Genomic DNA, 24,808 nt, shown 5'->3' with positions numbered 1-24,808 from the left:
TCTATCTATCTATCTATCTATCTATCTATCTATCTATCTATCTATCTATGGCTTTAGAGCCTAAAATGTTTCCACTGTATATACCAAGATGATGGTTTGACATGTGTACACCACCCAGCACACTGCTTGGTATTTCTCATCAAATCCTACACACACACATGCTTGCACTTGGGCACGCACACATGCATGCACACACACAGGCACACATAGGAATATGTGTGTGCACACACACACACAGGAAAGCATGGAGGAATAAAAATGCCATAATGCATTCCTGTCTCTCAGCAAAAGTGAGAGGACCATAGGATTTAGGTATAGAAAGACACCTCTGTCATTTCAAATGAACTTAGGTAAATTAGGAACTTAAATTATAGAGTGCAAGTTTCCAACCATTTTCATCTTTAGAAATGATGTGGGTACAATTAATTTATTTTTTGTTTTCTTCAGGCTTAGAGATTGGGAAACTGAGGCTGGCAGATGTTGAGTACCTATTCTGAGGTCACATGGCTGACACACAATAGACCAAGTGCTTGAGCCAAGGCAAACCAAGCCTGGGCTCTTCATTGGCATACTGCTGCCTTCCCTTTGGCATGCTTATAGTGAGAGCCCAGGCAGGACGGAAATCCAGCATCAGCCCCTACTCTCCATAACAAGATGAGATGCCATTATGCACAAATTCTGTGTAGACTGGCAGGACTCATCAGTGCAGTTGGTATCATAACATTTCTATACTACCTCACAACCACCGAAATGTTTATAAAGTGAATACTCTAATACATACATGCATACTCTAAGATAAGAAACTGTTATCTCTGCTACTCTTGACTTGTTATGATCTTGGGGAAGTTTCACATCTTCTCTGCACAAATCAGTATTACCATATGGAAAATAGGTTCTGAGGAGAGGATCGGGTGCATGAAGGTATTAAAAATGTCACCTACTATATAAATAAATTACCATATTTCATTGTCTTAAAGTCAGAAAAGTCTTTTTTTTTTTTTTTAGTGTTTGTTTTACCAACTCCTCTAGTTCCTATGGTAACAAGAAAATGATAAACTGTAATGTGTATTTTAATTCACTTTGTAGTGGTTAGTATAGTCAAAGTGTCATGGTGGGAAGGACACTTGGAGAAAATCAAATATAACCCACTAGGATTAAAGAAAAGAAACTTGAGGCCTATTAAAATGTAAGTAAGTTGCTCAAGGTCACAGAGAGTCTGTGTTGGAGCCAGAAGTGGGACAGTGCCTCCCAACTCTCAGTCCCACCCTTCCCACTCACAAACTGCTCTCTGCTTGCAAGGGTTTCTGCAGCAGGCTTAGCAAAATGCATTTGTTTTATCATGGGTCTTCTGACATAATATGGACATTAGTGATACTATTAATTGAGGTGGAATCTTGTATTCATTCAGCAACTACTTACTAAATATTTGCTAGGTGTCAGCTACTTTTCTAGGCATTGTGGGGCATAAAATGCTGAATGAGTCAAAAAAGCTCTCTTCCTCATGGAGCTAATATTCTGCTGACAGAGGTATACAGTAAACAAACAAATAAAAAAATATTAGGTAGTAATAAACTCTACACAGAATACTAAAATAGGATGAAGTGATAAAGAGTCTATACTTCAGTTGTATATAAAATTTAAGTTGAGAGCTAAGCATGGGAAGAGGAATGAAAGTTTTGAATAGAGAGAGCAGCTATTGTATCAGTTTAAGCTGTAGAGGGCTAGTTTGGCGAGGAGCAGAATAAAAGGATATAGGGCTATGTTTAGGAAGCAGGTGGGAGAACAGGAACTGGGGAGAGGAGAGCTCTGTAGGCCATGGTAAGGAGTCGGTAAGGAGTTTCAAGGGCACTGGGAAGGGTTTAAAGTCAGATTTATATAATCTCATTTTGGAAAGATCATCACATTGTCTGCTGTGTGAGATAGAAACTGTAGGGAGGTGGGATAAGGGTGGGATAGGAGAGGAGCAGGGATGTGATGCACTTGTCCAGTCTGGAGATGATGAGGTCTGAACTTAAGTGGTAGCAGTGGAAATAAGGGAAGAGGCTGGGGTCAAAGTCTTCCCTGACTGATGAGTTTGAGTATTTGTTGATATGCTGGATAGGAAAGGGAATGATAAAGAGGGAAAGAGCCCTAGACTTTGTCCTTGAGAAACTAGATGGGGTCATTTATTGAAATGAGAAAAATAGAAAGATGAGTGGAGTTGAGTGGTTGGTAGTGGGGGGTGGTAGGCATAGACTTAACTTTAACACTTTCAATAGTGCTTTTAGGTGGGTAAATATCACATTTGCAAATACCCAAACTGCAGTTTAAAAGCAAGTATGCCCATAAACCAACAAGAGGCAGATCCCCAAATTCAACTTTTTCACGAGACATATAGCTGGATTCTGAGAACCTCTCCTGGTAGCTAAGAGAAATAATATTCTCCTTGTTCTTTTGAAAGTATGATAAAATCCTGACTGACTAAAATAACCGTAATATTTTGAATGTCTACTATAAGCAAGGCACAGCATCTATCTTATTACATTTACAGATAAGGAAAGTGAGGCTCAGAAAGTTCATGTAACATGCTCACATTCTCAGAGCTAAGAAGTAGAAAAAATAAAATTTCATACAATTTTCTGTAATTCCAAAATTCATGCTCTTTTCATGTTGCTGCCACTATACTATGATGTAAGATTAGAAAATAGAACCTTTTTTTTCCTCTTAATTTTTTTTTTTAATTGTGTGTTTACTTCAGGCCCTGGATCCTTTGCCTGATTTTTTTTTTTTTAATTTTATTATGTTATGTTATTCACCATACAATACATCATTAGTTTTTGATGTGGTGATCCACAATCCACTGTTTTCGTATAACACCCAGTGCTCCATGCAGTACGTGCCCTCCTTAATACCCATTACGGGGCTAACCAATCCCCCCCCCTCCCCTCTAAAACCCTGTTTGTTTCTCAGAGTCCATAGTCTCTCATGGTTCATCTCTCCCTCCGATCCCCCCCCTTCATTTTTTCCTTCCTTCTCCTAATGTCCTCCATGCTATTCTTTATGTTCCACAAATAAGTGAAACCATATGATAATTGACTTTCTCTGCTTGACTTATTTCACTTAGCATAATCTCCTGCAGTCCCATCCATGTTGATGTAAAAGTTGCCCTTTTTCCTATAAGTACATTCAAGATAAACTAAGCAAACACAGTCTTTCATAGAACAGTGAGAAAAATAAAAACTCTATCTCATATGGGGTCCAAAAGTTGATTCTTGAGCAAACCACGGTGACTACTGAAATAATTAATGGTCTGGAAAGCAATTCATTTGCAACCAGGTACATATCATCTCTTGAATTTATGTGGGATAGTTTTCATTTTCCTTAGATACACACCCACATCTCTAGCTCCACTAAGGTGTATGTCTTTTTTGTAAAATCCACCCACCTCTAATTTTGACTTTATGTCCCTTGCAAAACACCAAGAGTGAATTATTAGGACATTCGGAAAGGTGGCTTTCATGCACAGTAAAATGCACTGACTTGATTCATGTGATAGTTTCTTTATATTTTTAAGACCTATGGCAAACTCTTATAAATACATTTTAGCCATACTACTTTAAGGGTAACAAAAGTCCCAGAGGGAAAAATGGAGAGACAGACACATTTCTAGCCTAAGCTAGAACTGACTCATCAATGGCCAGCAGGACATCAGAGTGCAAGCTCCTGCCCTCAGTTGGAGAGACGTGAGTTTAACACCTGATTCTGTCCTCCATTTGCTCTATTTCCTTAGACTAGTTGACTATCCATGCAAAATTTTGAAGAAGACATGGCAGTCTTAAAACATGTTCATACACTCACCCCATGAAAAGATGGAATGGAATTCGCTTCCCATTCAATGTGGGCTAGCCTGACTGACCATCTTCTAATAATTAGAAAGTGGCAGAAATAATAATGCATGACTTTCAACACTAGGTAAGAAAATGCAGTATAGGCCCCACCTGCCCCTCTCCCTCTCTTGGGATGTTTATCCCTGAGGCCCAGCTACTGTGTTATGAGAAAACCAAGCAGCCACATGGAAAGACCACATGCCCAACTGAGGACCCAGCCAAAAGCCACGCCAACTGAGTGAGTGAACCCTTGGATGACCACAGACCCAGCTCCACCCAGCCTCTGGTGACCCAGGCTGGAGCAAAGATGTGTAAGTGCTACCTGCACCTGACCAAACTGCAGATGAGTGGGCAAGATGGATATAACCATCACTTTAAACCACTAAGTTTTATGGTGGTTTGTTATATAACAATTGAAAATCAATATAAAAAATGAACCTTTTCTTGGGTACCTGAATCCTCTTCTTATTTTCCTTCCCACTGTGAGATTTTTCTTCTTGTTTTAAGTAGTATGGGTGACAACATGGCATAATTAAAGGACCATGATGGACTTTGGGATCAGTGCTATCTATCTATCTATCTATCTATCTACTTATCTATCTATTATCTATCGTGTGTGTGTGTGTGTGTGTGTGTGTTGCAGGAAGGGAAGGAAGGACAGAGGATTGAAGGAAGGGAGGGAGGGTGTGTGCTGCAGAGGACAAGGGTTCCAGCCCCAACTGAGATCTCTAGGATTTGTGAGTGTGGTGGGGGTAAGTAGGAAATAATAAAATAGTAGGTGAAGGGGCCAATGCAATCTCAACTCAGTATAATTGGGGGAACAAATACAAAAGTACTGCCATGAATCAGAAGTAACCAGAGGGGCCTCTAAGGCTTTTGTTGACAGTGCTGAGCTAGACTGTGGGGATCAGGGCTGTATAAGACAAGGTTTCTGTCCTCAGGGAGCTCATAGCTATTTCTAGTTCACCAGGCACAGGGAGTGACCTAAAACGTCTATGGATTTAGCAAATTATGGATACCCAGTTTAGCCTGACTTAAATAAACTGACATTAGCTTTTGGATTTGAAACAGGAAGAGGAAGAGTAATCTTTTGCTTCAGTGTTCCAGTGACTTCCCTGCACACATAGCAAAAAATTCATAGCACTAGGCTTGTCATGATCTGGTCTCTGGACACCTCAGCTTCATTCTCCTATCACCCTAACTCCTTCTCTCTCCACTAGCCACACAGGCCCTCTTGCTATTCTTCTGCCTAGAATCTTCTGTCCCAGATATCACATGGCTCACACCCTCCCTTCACCCAGGACTCTATGGTGCCCCCTTCCTAGCCCAGGAGGCTTTTCTACCCCTTTATGAAGTAGAATTCCCTGTGCCTGGTCATTTTCAGGCTTCTTTTGCTTTTTGACTTTTCTTCCTTATGTTCATCATGAACTGAATATGTTTTGGGGTGGGGGTACACGTGTGTGTTTGGTCTGTCTCTCTCATACCCCTGCTACAATGAGGCAAGCAGGAACTCCATTTTTTAAGTATTTCATTCCCAATGGACAGAAAAGTATGTGACAAAATACTTTAGTCACAATTAAAATCAATAAATATATTCTTTGAAAGAAAATGTAATCATCTGTTAATTGATAATGTTTGGTACAAATATTGGGGACAAAGAGTTTTAAGTTTAATAAACCCCAGAGTATCCTGAAAAGCTACTTTTTTTCTACCTATAATTTGACTTTTCTCCATCACAATTCCTTACCTAGATTTGTAAGTCTGATCATTCGTTTGTACACATCTGAAGCCAAATATTATGGATGGGCATGAGGGTTTATACACACAAGTGCATTTACAGATACATTTGGACATACAAAAAATATATAATACGTATATATACAATTCCACAATATATATTATATAGTATGTACCCTATAGTGCATAGTGTGTATATATATTCATACATGTTACACTATATATTTATATACAATCAAACTATATATCACATATTATATATATAGCCAGTTAGCCATATACTCACAAAAATATCATTAATTGAGGGAAAGGAAGAAAATAGGAAGTTTGGAAGACTTTAAAAGAAACAGGATTTCAGGGGCATCTGGGTGGTTCAGTTGGTTAAGCATGTAACTCCTGATTTTGTCTCAGGTCATAATCCCAGGGTTATTAGATGGAGCCCATGTCAGGCTCTGTGCTGGGCATGGAGCCTGCTTGAGATTCTCTTTCTCTCTCTCTTCCCCTCCTCCCCCTCTCCCTCTCTAAAAAAAGAAATAGAACAAATAAATAAATAAAATTTCAGTGCTTTCAAATCCATGGAAACACAACTAGCTAAACAATAAAGCCGTTGACCCCAGGTGGAAACCACTCAAATGACTGCCTGCATGAATGAATGAATGAATGAATGAATGAATGAATGAATAAGAATGATGTTTGCCATTACAGGTAGGAAACTGAGGACTCTGTAGCACTCTATAGCACTGAATAATTAGTTTTATTAAGGAACCTAATCCTCATGGCAAACTTGTTTGCATGACTGATTTGCTTGGCAAATGCTTTCTTTTCAGAACTAAAGTAAACTCCAGCTCAAACTGTCCTATGGCTATTAGATTTCAAAGTAATGGAGTCTCAATATTCATATGTATTTCCAAACCATTTAGTGGTTTCATATATGACTTCTTACCTCTGCCTTAGAGAGCTCGCAGCTTTATTGGGGAGGATATTCCCAAATAATCTTTTACTTCACAGAGTGGTAAGTACAAAAGATACATACACCAGGTACACCCCAATGAGAAGATCTAATGAGGTTATTCTTAGTGCCATGGAGACTATGGAAGAGAGTTTTGGAATAGGCAGGACTTTCCATCCTCACTCCCAGCAGGGACCTGGGCATTGGGCTTCCCCAACTGATTACCTTCCGATGCCCTTTTCAATCTTGTCTTCCTTGCAGAGGGAAGTTGTGGGTTATAGAGCTAATTGGCCACATGATTAAAGCATCCTCCAGACTGTGGATTCAAAATTTCTTTCTGCATCTTCTGTGTGAGTGTTTCCTGAGCTGAGTTCTATTTTATTGCATATGCTCACCACATGTTACCTTCAAGACCCCGGCCTCAGGCAAAATTCCTATGAAGATGCTGACAGTGATAAAGTCTTGGGCTCAACCAGGGCAGCCCTTGTTCCTGGTGACAAAGTGCCCTGAGCACGGGCAGGCTGATGATTCCTGGAAACTTCTCTATAGCACAGGACTGCAGGCCCTCAGGGTAATAAGTAGAAGCATAGGGAAGACAACTACAAAGATGCATGGAAGTAGCAAAGACACCTTTCCCAGGGACCCTTATGGCTTGGAATTCTGGTCCTTCAGAGAGTTTCTAGCATAAACCTTCAGTTAAAGAGACAGATGGCACATTCCATTGGCTGGCACTTAGCAGCAGCTCGGGGGAAGAATATCAGAGGAAACTGTCAGGAAATAACAGTGTCATGGTTCAGTCACTGGCTGAATGAAAAATACACAGTGGTGAACCAACCAGGCCTGAACTTAGCCTTCCTGTCTTCCTTTACCTTCTCCCTCTGCTGCTCCTAGATGAATGAAACCAAAGGCAGAGCTGAGAGCAGACAGAAAGAGGCTCTGGGAATGCTGTTTTGGGAGTCCTCCGGGCCAATCTGGGAAGGAGTGCGTGAGCCTTGGAAGCTCTTGCACCTCAGCAAGGATGCTGCAAACTTTGTAGCTACCCAGGAATTTGCTGTAATTCAAGCTGCCCAGACAATCACAGGGCCTTAGAAGAGGGAGCTCTAGCTCCTCTTCTCTCTCTTTATCTACCTTTTCTTACAAAATAAGGAAGATCATAGAAACTTCTGGCTCTTTGAGATTTGCAGGGTGTATCAGAAGTAGCAGCCTTGCTTTGACCACAGGTGAAGCCCGGGCCAAGAACCTGATTTTCCCCTTCCCAGCTGAGTGGCATTAATCAAGCACATTCCCATCTCTGAGGTTCTATTTCCTGAAATACCAGACAGGGGTAACTACCCTTACTGTGCAGAGCCCTTGCCTGGATTACAGATAATGCTTATATGGCTCCCCAGACATAGCTGCTAACACGAGAAATGCTTCATCATTGGTGGCCATTTGAACAGTTATTTATTTTTGTCTCATATTGCCTTCTTTTATTTCTTCTCTATATTATCTATTGTGTGTAATACAGAGGAGAATCTATAGCAAATAAAGCATCCTCCACTTTCTCTCCTTATTGATTTAAGTCCACAGTCGCCTCAATTTATAACACTTTATAGCTTCTACTAATCCTGGCTACCAGCAGTATCTCCCTCCAATAACCTAAGGGAATCATACTATACATTGTTTTAATTAAACAAAACTTAATTGTCTTTGACCCCCTTCTGCATTTTTCAGATTACCAAAGGGAAAATAAGATACATGTTGATGACAAGTGGGTACTCAATCCCACAGTATTCTTGGGAATATAAATTGGTATAAACTTGATATGTTGCAGAAGTCAATATGGCAAAAGCCTTAAAAATATGTACACTCTTTGCCCTGGCAATGGCACCTCAAGGAATTTATCCTAAGGATATAATCAGCTTTGTTCTCAAAGATCTATGTGGAAAAAATGTTCTTGCAGCATCTGTATTGGAAAAAGGGAGAGAGAGAGAGAACTAAATGTCCAAAATAGATGTGTTAATTTTATATACCCATTGTGGTATGTCCGTATATGGAAGACTCTGTTGTTAATAAACATTATGATATAGAGTCATATTTACTAATATGGAAAGATATATATATACCGTGCGTGTGTGTGTGTGACAAATAAGGTAATAAAACAGTATCACTGGGGTCTCTGGCTTCAGCAGGTAAGGGAGAGACTTGCTCACCTCTTCCATATAGCAGGTAGGAAGGAGGAGATGGATTCTACTCACCTCCCCTTCTTTCTGTGGTCTTCCCCCATGGGAATGGGGTTGCCTAAATAATTAGAAAGATGAGGAAAACAACTTTTCAAGTGTGTGCCTATTAATGACTGAATGTTAAAGTCCCTCCAAACTTTATATGTCACAAACTTAACCCTCAATATGATGATATTAGGAGGTGGGCCTCTGGGAGGTGATTAGATCATGAGGGTGGAACCCTCATGAATGGGATTAGTGCCCTTCTGAAAGGGACTCCAAGAAGGTCTTTCACTCTCTTTCTGGCATGTGAGGATATAACAAAAAGTGAGTTGTCTGTGACCTGAAGAGGGCCTTCACCAGAATCCACCCATCCTGGCACACTGATCATGGACTTCCAGCCTCTGGAACCATGAAGCATAAATTTCTGTCTTTTTATAAGCCTGTCAATCTGTCTTATTTTGTTATAGCAGTTCAACAAATGTAGTATGCTAGGCCCTGGCTCTGGAATTCACGTGCCTACAATGGTGTGCACTGTTGTCTCTGCCCCTGTTTCTGTGAGGTTAGCCCAACTGAGTCAGTGCTTGTCCCTGCATTGAGGGGTGTGAGGTTGGGGCCACATCTCTATGGGGCTATCTGTCTGTAGTCCCACCCCCCACACAAGCAGTGCCTGGTCTACACCATGTTCTGCAAGCCAGCCCACCAAAAAAATGTAGACACAGTCTGCACATACCCATTGTCTTCTTTCATCTACCTCATTTGATTCATAAGCCATGGGGGAAAAGGGGATTAATGAGTATTCTCAACCCTAACATATAGACAGTATGTTTTCACTGTGTTTTTGTGAATGTGCACAAAATGGGAATGTACACAAAATATCTGGAGTGATGCACAACTAAATCCAACAGTCGAGTCTCTGGGTGGTGAGATTATCTGCATGCAGGAGTTATAATTATTATAATTATTCTATTTACACCATTAAAATAGAAATAAAGTAATCCTTTGAGCTTGTTTCTCATTGCAGTGCAAATTTGGACCTTCCTGCTGGGATGGAAGCTGTGGAGGAGGAAAGAAATAAGACCCCAGTGTTTGTTGAACACCTAATGAGTACTAGACACATTAAAAAGAGTGTAGAGTACATTTTTCCTGCAGTCCTCACATCAGCCTTATTAATTGAGGATTTTCGTGTAAATTGCTCAGGTGCTGAAATTGCTAGTGGAAATTTAGCAACTTGCACGAGTTTCTATAAGTAGTAAGAGGCAAAGTTACTCTAGTATGGTCTGCCCCAAATCCATGCCCACCCACTTGAGTATACTCAGGGAATTCATCACAGCTAATTTAAAAAAAAAGAAAGAAAGAAAAACATGTACAAAGGCAATAGTATTACCAAATTGATGTCACATAATACATAGACTAAAGGAAATCCATGGTCCAAATGAACAGAATCCCATTTTTCCTAAAATTCCATCAAACCCGATCCTTAGAAAACTAGAAGCAACACAATGAAAAGAGAGTAGGTTAGTTTTCCAGACACAGGTACTCTGAATAGTGCCGAGAGTGACAGGTGCAGGCTTGACAGCCAAGACAGAGAGAAATACAAACAAGTATACACACACTGAGCCTCTCAAGCAGCACCATCTAAGAACTCCAGGAGGAACGCCGGGAGGAGGGACAGCAACCAGTGCCTCAGATCTAATCAGCCCTGTGAGCATGGCTGAATCCAAGGAGAGTACAATAATTGATTTTCATAATGATGATCCTGAGTCATCAAGAAAAGGTTACATTTTATGTTTAGAACTCTCTGTTTAAGAAGGCAGGGAAGCATGTAATCCATTTGAGAAAGATTTTCATTTCAAATAGTTAAAAATTCTTTGAAAACATTTTTGGTGCTTAAAGGGATAAGTGACAGTTATCTGGAAAATTCACTTATGTGGAACAAGGTTTTTCCTAAAGATTCTAGATCAGTGAGGCGGTGTGTTATATTTAGTTAGGCTTCTGTCACTTCTTTGTTGACATTCCACTGTCTAATCTTCTCAAGCCTTTCAAAATTCCTAACCTCCAAGCATGGGATTGTAAATTTCTTGAGGCGACAGATTGTGACACCATTCTTGGATATTGCACACCCTTATGATTCTCAGCTTGTGTGTGTGTGTTTGTGCGTGTGTGTGTGTGTGTGCACGTGCCATGATACAAATGATGAAGATATTCACAAAAATGACGGACTCCCAGGGCATCCTTGAACTTTGACAAAACCCTCTGGATATTCTGCAAAAACCCTTTTCTGTTGTGGTAAGCAGTCATCGAAGTTTTTTTGTTTGTCTTTTTTTTTTTTTTCTCTAAAAGCAAACTTTATTTCTAAAAAGAATCATTTCCATTGGGGCCTGCACTTTCCAGGCAACATTAATACTGAAAACACACAAGGCTGTCTCTGCCTGCCCTGTTGGCCCCTTTGCCTGATACCACTTCCCTCTGCATCTCTTGCCCTGGACATAACTCATTTTTCTTTGGTGAATATGCCAAGATCCTTCATGCTTTCTCATATTCTGGGAAATGTTCCCTTTCCCAGAAACCTCCCTTCCCACCTCCACACCGTCTATGTCTAGTTCAGTGCTCTCTCCTAGTGCTATTAATCTCACGAAACTTCTCATTCTCTCAACTACTGAAGGATGTGTATTGTCACAATTTTCTTTTTGAAGATGAGGATGGAATCTTGAGAGGCTACCATGAGAGGCTTCCTTTAGGTCACATCTGGGAATCAGAGCCAGGATGAGTACATCCCCAGTCTTCTCCTGACTTCCTTTCTTTCCACTGCACAGTGAACAACCATCACTGCAGCTCCCTTGTGGGAAAACACCCCTTTCCTTGACATTCCATGTTTTCCAGACCTATCTGTGGTTACCCTGTGTAACTCATGCAGAGGAGTGGGGGCGAGCCTTACCTGGCGTGTTGAGCAGGCGGGACCTTCTGCAGTGGTAGGCTACCTCCTGCTCACAGTGCTCTGAACCATCAATCATGGCTTCCAGCTGCTCCATGCTGCCACCATAATCTAAGGCCATGGTATAGGGCTTCTCAGGATCCGCACCCTTCACACGGGTCAGCTCTGTGTTATTGTGCTGAACTGATGTCCAAATCTTGTCCTCTGTTCAGAAAACATAACCCAAAGAAGGAGACTAATGTCGGTCAAAAGAGGATCATACTTATATAACTCAATAAAGCTGGGGGTGGGGGGATGGGGAAGAGGATCACCCAAGCGATGTGATGCTTGGCTCAACATGGGGCAATCAATCCACCTGAGTGCTCCACTCATGCAAATAAAAATGACCAGAAAATTTCTCTTTCTCATAGAGTTCCTCCCAGAGTTAGTGTGGGGGTTAATAATCATAGGAACTAAATTTGTGGAGCCCTTTATGCTAAGTATTTAATGTCCATCATCTCATTTTAAACTGACATAACCTAAATTGGAAGGAAGTTAGAAATGAAGGTGGGGGGGAATCAGAGGGGGAGATGAACCATGAGAAACTATGGACTCTGAGAAACAAACTGAGGGTTTTAGAGGGGAGGTGTTGGGGTGATGGGTTAGCCTGGTGATGGGTATTAAGGAGGGCACATATTGCATGGAGCACTGGTGTTATATGCAAACAATGAATCATGGAACGCTACATCAAAAACTAATGATGTAATGTAACATAACATAATAAAATTAAATGAAAATAAAAAAGAAATTAAGGAAAAGTGAATGAGCAGGACTGAGCAGCTTACCCATGTGCAAGTGACCAAGCAAGAATAGGAACACAGGGTGTCTGACTGCAAAGCCCAGGCTTCTAGCTACTGAGAACACACTCCCCCACAAGACAAATACTAGCGTAGATAACTGTCTCAGAAACACAAGTATCACATTGAATGTTTGCTGTGCACAGATCTCCATGTAGAAAGTACCTGTAAAATACACCTAATTAACAACGATAAGATTGTATGATCCACACCATATATACAAGGCACTTAACCGAAGTTCCTTTTTTTTTAAATTCTCTATGCTTCCTCTATTTGCCAAAAAATTATTTTAAGAGGTTTACAATAAAATAATATGCAGAGATGAGGGCCTTCACATTAGGTTTGGAGGACACGTTTTACCTACCACAGGTAAGAATGGAAGGTGAGAAGAGAGGAGAGAAATTTTCTAGGGCTCAGTTTTATTATCAGAAAAAAAAAAATACAGCAATCCCAGCAGCAGGGCTGTTTCTATGGAATAGCAACCAAACATATGAAGTTGCACGGCACTGAGATCTATCAGACATTCTGCACTAATACCCTAGACTAAAACATTTACTGCAATTAGACATTGAATTTCATTCTGAACATGCTCACAAATAAAGCAAAGAAGGAAATAGGAAGACTCAAAAAGCTTTTGTCATCTGAGAATCTTGCCCACATATTAGCATCATTACTCTTCACAGATTCTCAGAGCTAAAAAATAACTTGACATAGCTATCATGTGGTTTCCCTCCTACTTCACCCTCCTAGTTTTTATAAAGGAGGAAACCAAGGTCTAGGAAGTAAAGAAATGACCCAACACATATCTATTAGACAATAGTGATGAGTGCCCACACTAAAACTATTATTAATTAGTACTACTTAGAAGCAGGATCACAGCTGTCAGCATATTAAGCTAAAAAAGGAAAAGCACAGGCAACCGAGATCCCCAGTTTTAATACTTTCTCTACCCTAACTCTATATGTGACTTTGGAAAAGTAACTTTACTGCTTGCACTTCTGTTTCACTATATTAGGAGAGGGGAGAGGAAGAAAGTTTGGTTTCCATTATCTCTAAAGAATTTTCCAAATCCAGAAAAGGAAATATTTCTAGCAGCAAAAATATTAAACTCTGTTCAAGAATTCTGATTCATCTTCAGACTATTTCCTAAAACCAGCCCAGTGATAACCATGTCTCCAATGTTTAGTGGAGGCAGAATTACATTTTCTATAAAGTCTGAAAAACAAATCAAAATGAAGGTTATTAGGTTCTGACTTTGAAAGTGATAATAAGACATTAATTATAATTGGTAAAAATAACAATATTACATAAATGGTTAACCTGTAACTCCAAAAATGTCGGTACCGATATAGAAAAACTCTGATAAATTACCAAAGAAAAGTAATTATTTAATAACACAATAAATAGAGAAATAAAGACTGACAGTTTTGAAATGTCCATGGTATGTAGAAGAAGAAAAGAACCACCCAGTCTAAGGTATAGATGCTGTGTTATTGTTTCATGTGAGGTCATTTCATATACCTTATCTCTGGTACACATAACAATCCACCATGGTAGATGTCAATATAGATAGATAAATATGTTTGTGTGTGTGTGTGTGTGTGTGTATAGAGAGAGAGACATAAACACAGATATGGCTATAGATACAGACACAGACATATACATAGAGCTATAGATATATGAAGGCTTAGAGAGAGAAAATAAACTTGTCCCCAGGCTCACTGTGTCCAATCTGATGCCAGAAGTGGTCAAAATAGCATCATTAACAAATTTAGATTTCCTTCCAAATACACACAGATTCTTATATCCATATATCCATTCATCTGATTATTCATACATTCATTCATTGATTTGCTTATTCATCTACTCACTGACTCATTTTGCCAGAATCATAGTCTATCTTTAGCAAGATGGAAAAGGAAAATGTGTAGGAGAGACAACCTTTCATCTTAAAGCCACTAATCTTGCCAGCCCTGCCTTCTGGAAACTGAGGGTGAATGGAAGTTCTAACAGCTCAACTATTGGCACTTTTTGATATATGCACATATGCAGAAGATATGAAGGAATAATTAAGAGCTCTGAAGTGCTCCCCATGATTCACAAAGTTATCACAAGACCTGCAAACACAGTATGAGCAACAAGAGGAGAGATGATTACATGAAAACTTGAGCCTCTTAGCTGGATTTCCTTTCGAAGATGCCCTTTGTCCTCTGATTATTTTTTCCTCCTGGGATATAGCAAAAGAAAGATTGAAAAGAAGGAGGTATTTGGATACTATTTCTTCTTGCTTTCTGTTTCCGCCCCCCCCCCCATTTTCATTGGTAGCAGGTGCAGATTAAGTCCTACACTCTGACAAAACATTAAAGGCTAGGGGTCAATACCACTCAGGGAAGCTGGCCTTGGGACCTGATGCTCCTGAGCCTGGTCTAAGATGGGGGCATGTGGTTTTAGCTAGGGAATGTGTATGTGAAGTTTACCTCTAAGGATTTTCAAACAATATTCATTTTGAACAGTCTTTTAGGTGGATGATGGTGTGAATCCATTCATGGATGTACACGTGCTTTAACTGAAATTGAACTCATGAAGCTAAATGTTAAAGATGGTTAATTAAGTCAATGGGTGTGTGGATATTTATGGACACAGATTGGATATTTATGGACATGGTTAAGTCAATGGGTGTGTGGATATTTATGGACACTCTGTAGTTAGAAGATCTGGATTTGTGTGTCACCCCAACTCTTACTGGTTAAGCAGCCTTGGTCAAATCATTACTTCTCTAAAGTTCAGTTTCCTCATCAGTAGTATCTGGAAAGCAGAAATGATATCAACTCTATAGGATGGTTGTAAAAATTAAGTGAGGGGGTTTGTGTGAGAAGATCCATTGTTAACTGAATGTCTAGGGCTTCAAGGTGCCATGAGACAGCCTGGCTTTAGAAACCTGCCTGTCTGATTGGAAACTGTGTTCTGCTACATGTCAGCAGTGAGGCTTTGGGCTAGTCATTAACCTCTGAAATTTCCACTTTGGAAAATGGGATATTAATATCAATCATTTTATCCATGATAATATAGTGATTCAGCGTCATGTTTCACATGGACATATAACAGGCTGTCTGACAGCAAAAAAGTAAAGAATCTATACATTGAGACTTTTCTATAACATGAGGCTGAGGACCTGGACTTTGTTTCTTAGGGAATTGAAGGTGGGGAGCTCACCCAGCAAATGAAGTTAACAAGTGGGCTGGACTGCAATTTCTTGTAATATAGCTGCTGTTGTGTATAATTACTTGTTACCATCTTGTTCAATTATTTTTTCACTTTGGAATAGTCTCATGTGTCTCTATACTTATATGTGTCCCTTTCATTTCCTGAAATTTTGTCAATGGAATGTGTTGGTTAGTCCTCATGATCCCAGAAACCTGGAAAAACACTGCTTCTGATACTACTTTTTGCTACTCGGGTTATTTTCTATTATTTCTTAATGTATATTGCCATTCACTCCCATGATGAGAAACATAGCCCCATCTTTCTAACTTGTTCAAAGGAATACATGCATTAAATTTTCCAAGACAAATTCTCTGCTTAAGGGAAAACTGCATTTGGAGACTTTTGAAGGGGTGGCAGGAATTTATTCAGTTCACTAAAGATCTTAGTTAAAGTAACAGTAATTATATATTTGCTTTTTTATCTGATATATAGTTTGCAAATATTTTTTTCCCATTTCATAGATCCCATTTTTATTTTGTTGATGGTTTCCTTTGCTGTGTAAAAATGTTTTTAGTTTGATACAGTCCCACTTGTTGATTTTTACTCTTGTTGTTCATACTTTTGGTGTCGTAGTCAAAAAATGGTTGCCAAGACCAATGTCAAGGAGTAACTTCCCTGTGTTTTTAGGATTTTTATGGTATCACGTCTTATGTTTAAGTTTTTAATTTATTTCGAATTAGTTTTTGTGAGTGGTACAAATAGGGACCCAATTTCTTTTTCTTTTTCTTTTCTTTTCTTTTTTTTTTTTTTTGCATGTGGCTGTCCAATTTCCCCAGCACCATTTGTTGAAGAGACAATCCTTTCCCCATTGAGTATTCCTAGCTCACTTGTCAAATACTAATTGAATACATCTGTGGGATGTAACTCTGGGCTCCCCATTCTGTTCTATTGGTCCATGTGTCTATTTTTTTTTATTATTATGTTACGGTAATCACCATACATTACATCGTTAGTTTTTGATGTAGTGTTCCATGATTCATTGTTGGCGTATAACACCTAGTGCTTCATGCAGTACATGCACTCTTTAATACCCATCACCAGGCTAACCCATCCCCCCACACCCTCCCTTCTGGAACCCTCAGTTTCGTTCTCAGAGTCCATAGTCTCTCATGGTACGTCTCCCCGTCCAATCTCCCCCCCTTCATTTTTCCCTTCCTGCTATCGTCTTCTTTCTTTTTTCTTTTCTTTTCTTTTTTTTTTTTTTTAACATACAATGTATTATTTGTTCCATAGGTACAGGTATGTGATTCAACAGTCTTACACAATACACAGAGCTCACCATAGCACATACCTTCCCCAATATCTGTTACCCAGCCACCCCATCCCTTACACCCCCCGCTACTCCAGCAAACCTCAGTTTGTTTCCTGAGATTAAGAATTCCTCATATCAGTGAGGTCATATGATACATGTCTTTCTCTGTTTGACTTATTTCGCTCAACATAATACCCTCCAGTTCCAACCACGTCTTTGCAAATGGCAAGATTTCATTCCTTTTGATGGCTGCATAATATTCTATTCTATATATATACCACTTCTTCTTTATCCATTCATCTGTCGATGGACCTTTAGGCTCTTTCCATAGTTTGGCTATTGTGGACATTGCTGCTATAAACATTGGGGTGCATGTAACCCTTCGGATCCCTACATTTGTATCTTTGGGGTAAATACCCAGTAGAGCAATTGCTGGGTCATATGGTAGCTCTATTTTCAACTTTTTGAGGAACCTCCATACTGTTTTCCAGAGTGGCTGCACCAGCTTGCATCCCACCAACAGAGTAGGAGGGTTCCCCTTTCTCCTCGTCCCCGCCAACATCTGTCATTTCCTGACTTGTTAATTTTACCCATTCAGACTGGTGTGAGGTGGTATCTTATTGAGGTTTTGATTTGGATTTCCCTGATGCCGAGTGATGTTGAGCACTTTTTCATGTGTCTGTTGGCCATTTGGATGTCTTCTTTGGAAAAATGTCTGTTCATGTCTTCTGCCCATTTCTTGATTGGATCATTTGTTCTTTGGGTGTTGAGCTTAATAAGTTCTTTATAGATTTTGGATACTAGCCCTTTATCTGATATGTCATTTGCAAATATCTTCCCCCATTCTGTCAGTTGTCTTTTGGTTTTGTTGACTGTTTCTTTTGCTGTGCAAAAGCTTTTTATCCTGAAGAAGTCCCAATAGTTCTTTTTTGCCTTTGCTTCCCTTGCCTTTGGCGATGTTTCCAGGAAGAAGTTGCTGTGGCTGAGGTCCAAGAGGTTGCCGCCTGTGTTCTCCTTTAGGATGTTGATGGACTCCTGTTTCACATTTAGGTCTTTCAATCATTTGGAGTCTATTTTTGTGTGTGGTGTAAGGGAATGGTCCAGTTTCATTCTTCTGCATGTGGCTGTCCAATTTTCCCAACACCACTTGTTGAAGAGACTGTCTTTTTTCCACTAGACATTCTTCCCTGCTTTGTCAAAGATTAGTTGACCATAGAGTTGAGGGTCCATTTCTGGGCTGTCTATTCTGTTCCATTGATCTATGTGTCCGTTTTTGTGCCACTACCATACTGTCTTGATGATTACAGCTTTGTAATAGAGCTTGATGTCCGGAATTGTGATGCCACCAGCTTTGCTTTTCTTTTCCAACATTCCTCTGGCTATGTGGGGTCTTTTCTGGTTCCATACAAATTTTAGGATTATTTGTTCCATTTCTTTGAAAAAAGTGGATGGTATTTTGATAGGGATTGCATTGAAGGTGTAGATTGTTCTAGGTGGCATTGACATCTTCACAATATTTTTTCTTCCAATCTGTGAACATGGAACGTTTTTCCATTTCTTTGTGTCTGCCTCAATTTCTTTCATGAGTATTTTATAGTTTTCTGAGTACAGATTCTTTGCCTCTTTGGTTAGATTTATTCCCAGGTATCTTATAGTTTTGGGTGCAATTGTAAATGGGATCAACTCCTTAATTTCTCTTTCTTCTGTCTTGTTGTTGGTGTATAGGAATGCCACTGATTTCTGTGCATTGATTTTATATCCTGCCACTTTACTGAATTCCTGTATGAGTTCTAGCAGTTTTGGGGTGGAGTTTTTTGGGTTTTCCACATAAAGTATCATATCATCTGCAAAGAGTGAGAGTTTGACTTCTTCTTTGCTGATTCAGATGTCTTTTATGTGTTTTTGTTCTCTGATTGCTGTGGCTAGGACTTCTAATACTATGTTGAATACTAGTGGTGATAGTGGACATCCCTGCCGTGTTCCTGACCTTAAGGGGAAAGCTCTCAGTTTTTCCCCATTGAGAATGATATTCACTGTGGGTTTTTCATAGATGGCTTTTATGATATTGGGGTATGCACCCTCTATCCCTATACTCTGAAGAGTTGTGATCAAGAAAGGATGCTGTACTTTGTCAAATGCTTTTTCTGCATCTATTGAGAGGATCATATGGTTCTTGTTCTTTCTTTTATTAATGTATTGTGTCACATTGATGGATTTGCGGATGTTGAACCAACTTTGCAGTCCAGGGATAAATCACACTTGGTGGTGGTGAATAATCCTTTTAATGTACTGTTGTATCATATTGGCTAGTAGTTTGGTGAGAATTTTTGCATCCCTGTTCATCAAGGATATTGGTCTATAATTCTCCTTTTTGATGGGGTCTTTGTCAGGTTTGGGGATCAAGGTAATGGTGGCCTCATAAAATGAGTTTGGTGGAAGTTTTCCTTCCGTTTCTATTTTTTGGAACAGTTTCAGAAGAATAGGTATTAATTCTTCTTTAAATGTTTGGTAGAAATCCCCTGGGAAGCCATCTGGCTGGACTTTGTTTGTTGGGAGATTTTTGATGACTGCTTCAATTTCCTTAGTGGTTATAGGTCTGTTCAGGTTTTCTATTTCTTCCTGATTCAGTTTTGCTAGTTGATACGTCTCTAGGAATGCATCCATTTCTTCCAGATTATCTAATTTGCTGGCACAGAGTTGCTCATAATTTGTTCTTATAATTGTTTGTATTTCTTTGGTGTTGGTTGTGATCTCTCCTCTTTCATTCATGATTTTGTTGATTTGGGTCATTTCTCTTTTCTTTTTGATAAGTCTGGCCAGGGGTTTCTCCAGGTCCTTTAGGTGTAGGGTTAGGCTGTGTACTTGAGACCTTTCTTGTTTCTTGAGAAAGGCTTGTATTGCTATATACTTTCCTCTTAGGACTGCCTTTGCTGCATCCCAAAGATTTTGAACATTGTGTTTTCATTTTCATTGGTTTCCATGAATTTTTTTTTAATTCTTCTTTAATTTCCTGGTTGACTCATTCATTCTTTAGTAGGATGCTCTTTAGCTTCCATGTGTTTGAGTTGTTTCTGAACTTCCTCTTGTGATTGAGTTCTAGTTTCAAAGCATTGTGGTCTGAAAATATGCAGGGAATGATTCCAATCTTTTGGTACCAGTTGAGACCTGATTTGTGACCTAGGATGTGATCTATTCTGGAGAATGTCCCATGGGCACTCAAGAAGAATGTATATTTTGTTGCTTTGGGATGGAATGTTTTGAATATATCTGTGAAGTCCATTTGGTCGAGTGTGTCATTTAAAGTCTTTATTTCCTTGTTGATCTTTTACTTAGATGCTCTCTCCTTTTCAGTGAGGGAGGTGTTAAAGTCCCCCCACTATTATTGTATTATTGTTGATGTGTCTCTTTGCTTTTGTTATTAATTGGCTTATATAATTAGCTGCTCCCATGTTAGGGGCATAGATATTTACAATTGTTAGATCTTCTTGTTGAATAGATCCTTTAAGTATGATATAGTGTCCTTTCTCATCTCTTATTTGGTTTAAAATCTAATTTGTCTGATATAAGTATTGCCACCCAGCTTTCTTATGATGTCCATTATCATGATAAATGGTTTTCCACCCCCTCACTTTCAATCTGGGGGTGTCTTGGGTCTCAAATGAGCCTCTTTCAGACAGCATATCAATGGGTCTTGTTTTTTTTATCCAATCTGATAGCCTGTGTCTTTTGATTGGGGCACTTAGCCCATTTACATTCAGGGTAACTACTGACACATATGAATTTAGTGCCATTGTATTGCCTGTAAGGTGACTGTTACTGTGTATTGTCTCTGTTCCTTTCTGGTCTATGTTACTTTTAGGCTCTCTCTTTGCTTTGAGGACTCCCTTCGATATTTCTTGTAGGGCTGGTTTCGTGTTTGCAAATTCCTTTAGTTTTGTTTGTCCTGGAAGATTTTTATCTCTCCTTCTCTTTTCAATGAGAGCTTAGCTGGATATAGTATTCTTGGCTGCATATTTTTCTCATTTATTGCTCTGAATATATCATGCCAGTCCTTTCTGGCCTCCCAGGTCTCTGTGGATAGGTTTGTTGCCAGTCTAATATTTCTACCATTGTAGGTTACAGATCTCTTGTCCCAAACTGCTTTCAGGATTTTCTCTTTGTCTCTGAGCCTTGTAAGTTTTACTATTAGATGTCAGGGTGTGGACCTATTTTTATTGATTTTGAGGGGGCTTCTCTGTGCCTTCTGGATTTTGATGCCTGTTCCTTTCCCCAAATTAGGGAATTTCTCTGCTATAATTTGCTCCAATATACCTTCGGCCCCTCTCTCTCTTTCTTCTTCTTCTGGGATCCCAATTATACTAATATTGTTTCATCTTATGGTATTGCTTATCTCTCGAATTTTGCCCTCATGATCCAGTAGTTGTTTATCTCTCGTTTTCTCAGCTTCTTTATTTTCCATCATTTGGTCTTCTATATCACTAATTCTCTCTTCCGCCTCATTTATCCTAGCAGTTAGAGCCTCCATTTTTTATTGCACCTCATTAATAGCCTTTTTGATTTCGACTTGGTTAGATTTTAGTTCTTTTATTTCTCCAGAAAGGATTTCTCTAATATCTTCCATGCTTTTTTCAAGCCCAGCTATTATCTTTAAAATCATCATTCTGAGCTCTAGTTCTGACATCTTACTAATGTCCGTATTGATTAGGTTCCTGGCAGTCGGTTCTCCTCTTGTTCATTTTTTTGAGGTGATTTTTTCCATCTTGTCATTTTGTGCAGAGAAGAACAGGTGAATGAGAGAACAAAATGCTAACAGGGTAACAATGACCCCAGAAAAATATACATTAAACAAATCAGAAGAGATCTTAAACTGGGGGAAAAGAAAGGGAAAGAAAGAAAAACAAAACAAAACAAAAAAAAAAAAAAAGAAAAAAGAAAAAAGATAACGAACAAATAAGCAAAAAAAAAAAATCAAAATATGATCAAATATGATCAGGCCTGTGCATAGATCAGTGCCACCCACTAGATTTTGGGCATATTTTGGTCTTTTAGAAGAAAGTGCCTCCCAAATTTTTAAAGAAAGAAAAACTTATATATGTATAAAAATAAGGGTAAATACAATGAAGGGATGGAATATGACTGTAAAGATGAAAATTATAAAAGATTTTATAAAAGGGATTGATAAGAAGTTGGTTGAAAAAAGAAAGAAGAGGATTTAATAAAAAAAAAGGGGGGAGAATATGATCAGGCAGGAGACTAGAATAAAGCCATAAACTATAGATTTAGGGTGTATTTTGGTCTGTTAGAAGAAAATGTATCCCAAAATTTTAAAGGGAGAACAACATATATATATATATACCAAAAATAAGGTTAACTACAATGAAGGGATAAAATATGACTTTAAAAATGAAAAATAAAAAAGATATTTTTTAAATGTGATTGATAAGATGTTGGATAAAAAAGGGAAAAAGAAAAATTCAAAAAAAAAAAAGAAAGAAAGAGAAAGTTAAAAAAAATTAACTTTGAGAGACTAAAGAATCATGGTAAAAAAGCTATGAATTCTATGTGCAGTATTCCCCTCGCATGGAGTTCTGCCGTTCTCATTGACTGGTAAACTTGGTCTTGGTTGGCTGTTCTTGCTGATCTTCTGGGGGAGGGTCCTGCCACAGTGGTTCTCAGATGTCTTTGACAGAGGTGTAATTTCCCTGGCCTTGCCGGGTCCAGGCTAAGTAATCTGCTCAGGTTTGTTCTTGAGAGCTTTTGTTCCCTGCAAGCTTTTTCTACAGCGTTGGAGACTGAGAGTGAAATTGGCATTCTCCCAATCTCTGCCCCAGAGGAGCTGAGAACTTGGAGCCCCATTCCTCAGTGAGCCCCCAGAGAAAAGCAGTCAATCACTCCCCTCTCCCCAGTCTCCGGCCGCACTCAGTGCTCACCTGGCCTGTAACTGAGCATTTCTATCTCTGGCAGAGGACCCCGTTTAGAGTCTCCAATCCCAGCAGATCCCTGTGGTGCCCTCCTGTGCTGCTCTTCCCGGGGGAGGAAAGGGAGTCTCCCCTGATCTGCCAATTGTTGGGTCCCTGCTGGAAGAGCAGTGGCCTGACTGTGCTGCAGATCACAGTTTATGGCAACCCCAAGCTGAGAGCCCACTCTTTGGCTCCGTCTGGGCAGCCGGCTTTCCCATTCTGATACCTGGGAGCTCTGCCGCACTCAGGCACCCCCAGTCTTTCTGTGCCCCCGAGTGTCCTGAGACCACACTGTCCCAGCTAGTGTTCCACCTCCCGCCTAGCCACTGGAGCAATGTCCCTCAGTGGAGCAGACTTCCAAAATTTCCTATTTTGTGCTCCACTGTTCTATCACTTGCCAGTAGCAGCTGATGGAGGCCCCCTTCGCCCGCCATCTATCTTCCCGAATATCACCTCAGACTCACTTCTCTGCACATCCTACCTTCCAGAAAGTGGTCGCTTTTCTGTTCAGAGAGTTGCTGCTATTCTTTTCTTCGATCTCCTGTTGAGATCATAGCTGTTCAGAATGGTTTGATCCTTATCTAGCTGAATTCCCGGGACCAGACAAAATTTAGGTCTCTTACTCCTCTGCCATCTTTCTCTTCAGCCCTCCTTTTTTTTATGGCAGTACTCTACTGTTTCAATTACTAGAACTTTGAGGAAATAGGGTGATATTGTTTAGGGATGCCCAATGTACTGGCATGAGTGTGAATGAGCTCATGGCCCAGACCCTCACCAGTTATTTGCCACCATTTTACATAAAGGAGTTACAGGCCATGGGGCATCAAGGAGCATACGTGATAAAATTCTAAAGCATCATTTCACAGATGTAACAATGTATTTTATAGAGACTAGCAAAGAATTTCTCAGACTACCTTTTGAATTTAGGTTTGAAGTCTATCTTCCCATTAAAGCTACAAGCTCTCCCAGAATATGAAGTATATCATTCATTCTTATGTTCAAATATGTGCCCAGTTAGTGCTGTGCCAACCACAGGGATACCTCTCCAGAAGGATAATGCACTGCCTAACTCTCTATAATCTTGCCATTGTTTCAGGGAAGATTGTGTACAGAAGAATGAAAAATGTCTCAGGCTATTATAAGTATTCTTGAGATTAAAAGTAAGTGAGGCTAGGGGTGTCTGGTTGGCTCAGTATATTGGGCATCTGCTTTTGCCTCAGGTCATGATCCTGGAGTCCCAGGGATCAAGCCCCACTTTGGGCTCCCTGCTCAGCGGAGAGCCTGCTTTTCCCTCTGCTCCTCACCCCGCTCATGTGTGCTCTCTCTCTCTTCCTCAAATAAATAAATAAAATTAAAATAAATAAATAAATAAATAAGTGAGGCTGCCCAGAGATCTGGTGGGGGCAGGGTTGGGAGTAGATGTTACAGGAGCTTGCCCAGCAGAGACTGCAATGTTTTCCTTGAGAATGGACAGGTCTACAGAAGTCTTTCATCCTGAGACCACCAGAGGATAGGCTGCCATCGAGCACTTTCTAGGACTTCAGGAAATCATTGTCAAGCGATGAGATTAGTTAATAACCACCATTTGTTTTCTTCCAGGTTCTTTCTTCTAGCATTTCCAAAGCAGCTTTTCTATGTGTGTGTAGTGATCCAAATGTAAAAGAAGTTTCAAGTTATAACACACACACACACACACACACATTCAATATGATCACCAACAGTATCAACAAGAGAAAAGAAAAAGAGGTTGCACAAAGTGCCAGCACAGTAGTAATGATAGGATGCTCTAAAACATTCTGTATCTTCAT

At 39.7% G+C, this 24,808-nt stretch overlaps 1 protein-coding gene across 1 annotated transcript in view; it reads right to left on the bottom strand.

The window, feature by feature from the left end:
• The window catches only part of CNTNAP5 (contactin associated protein family member 5), a 632,291-nt gene that overhangs the window by 234,603 nt on the left and 372,880 nt on the right, over window positions 1-24,808 (bottom strand). The window contains exon 11 of the mRNA XM_035008223.1: window positions 11,692-11,892. Coding sequence (XP_034864114.1) covers window positions 11,692-11,892 — 201 coding nt within the window. The remainder of the gene's footprint in view (window positions 1-11,691; window positions 11,893-24,808) is intronic.

Source organism: Mirounga leonina, unplaced genomic scaffold, assembly GCF_011800145.1.
Source record: "Mirounga leonina isolate KUSES-001 unplaced genomic scaffold, KU_Mleo_1.0 Mir_151, whole genome shotgun sequence".
Classification (NCBI taxonomy): domain Eukaryota; kingdom Metazoa; phylum Chordata; class Mammalia; order Carnivora; family Phocidae; genus Mirounga; species Mirounga leonina.
This window is presented reverse-complemented; position numbering and strand designations above follow the sequence as displayed.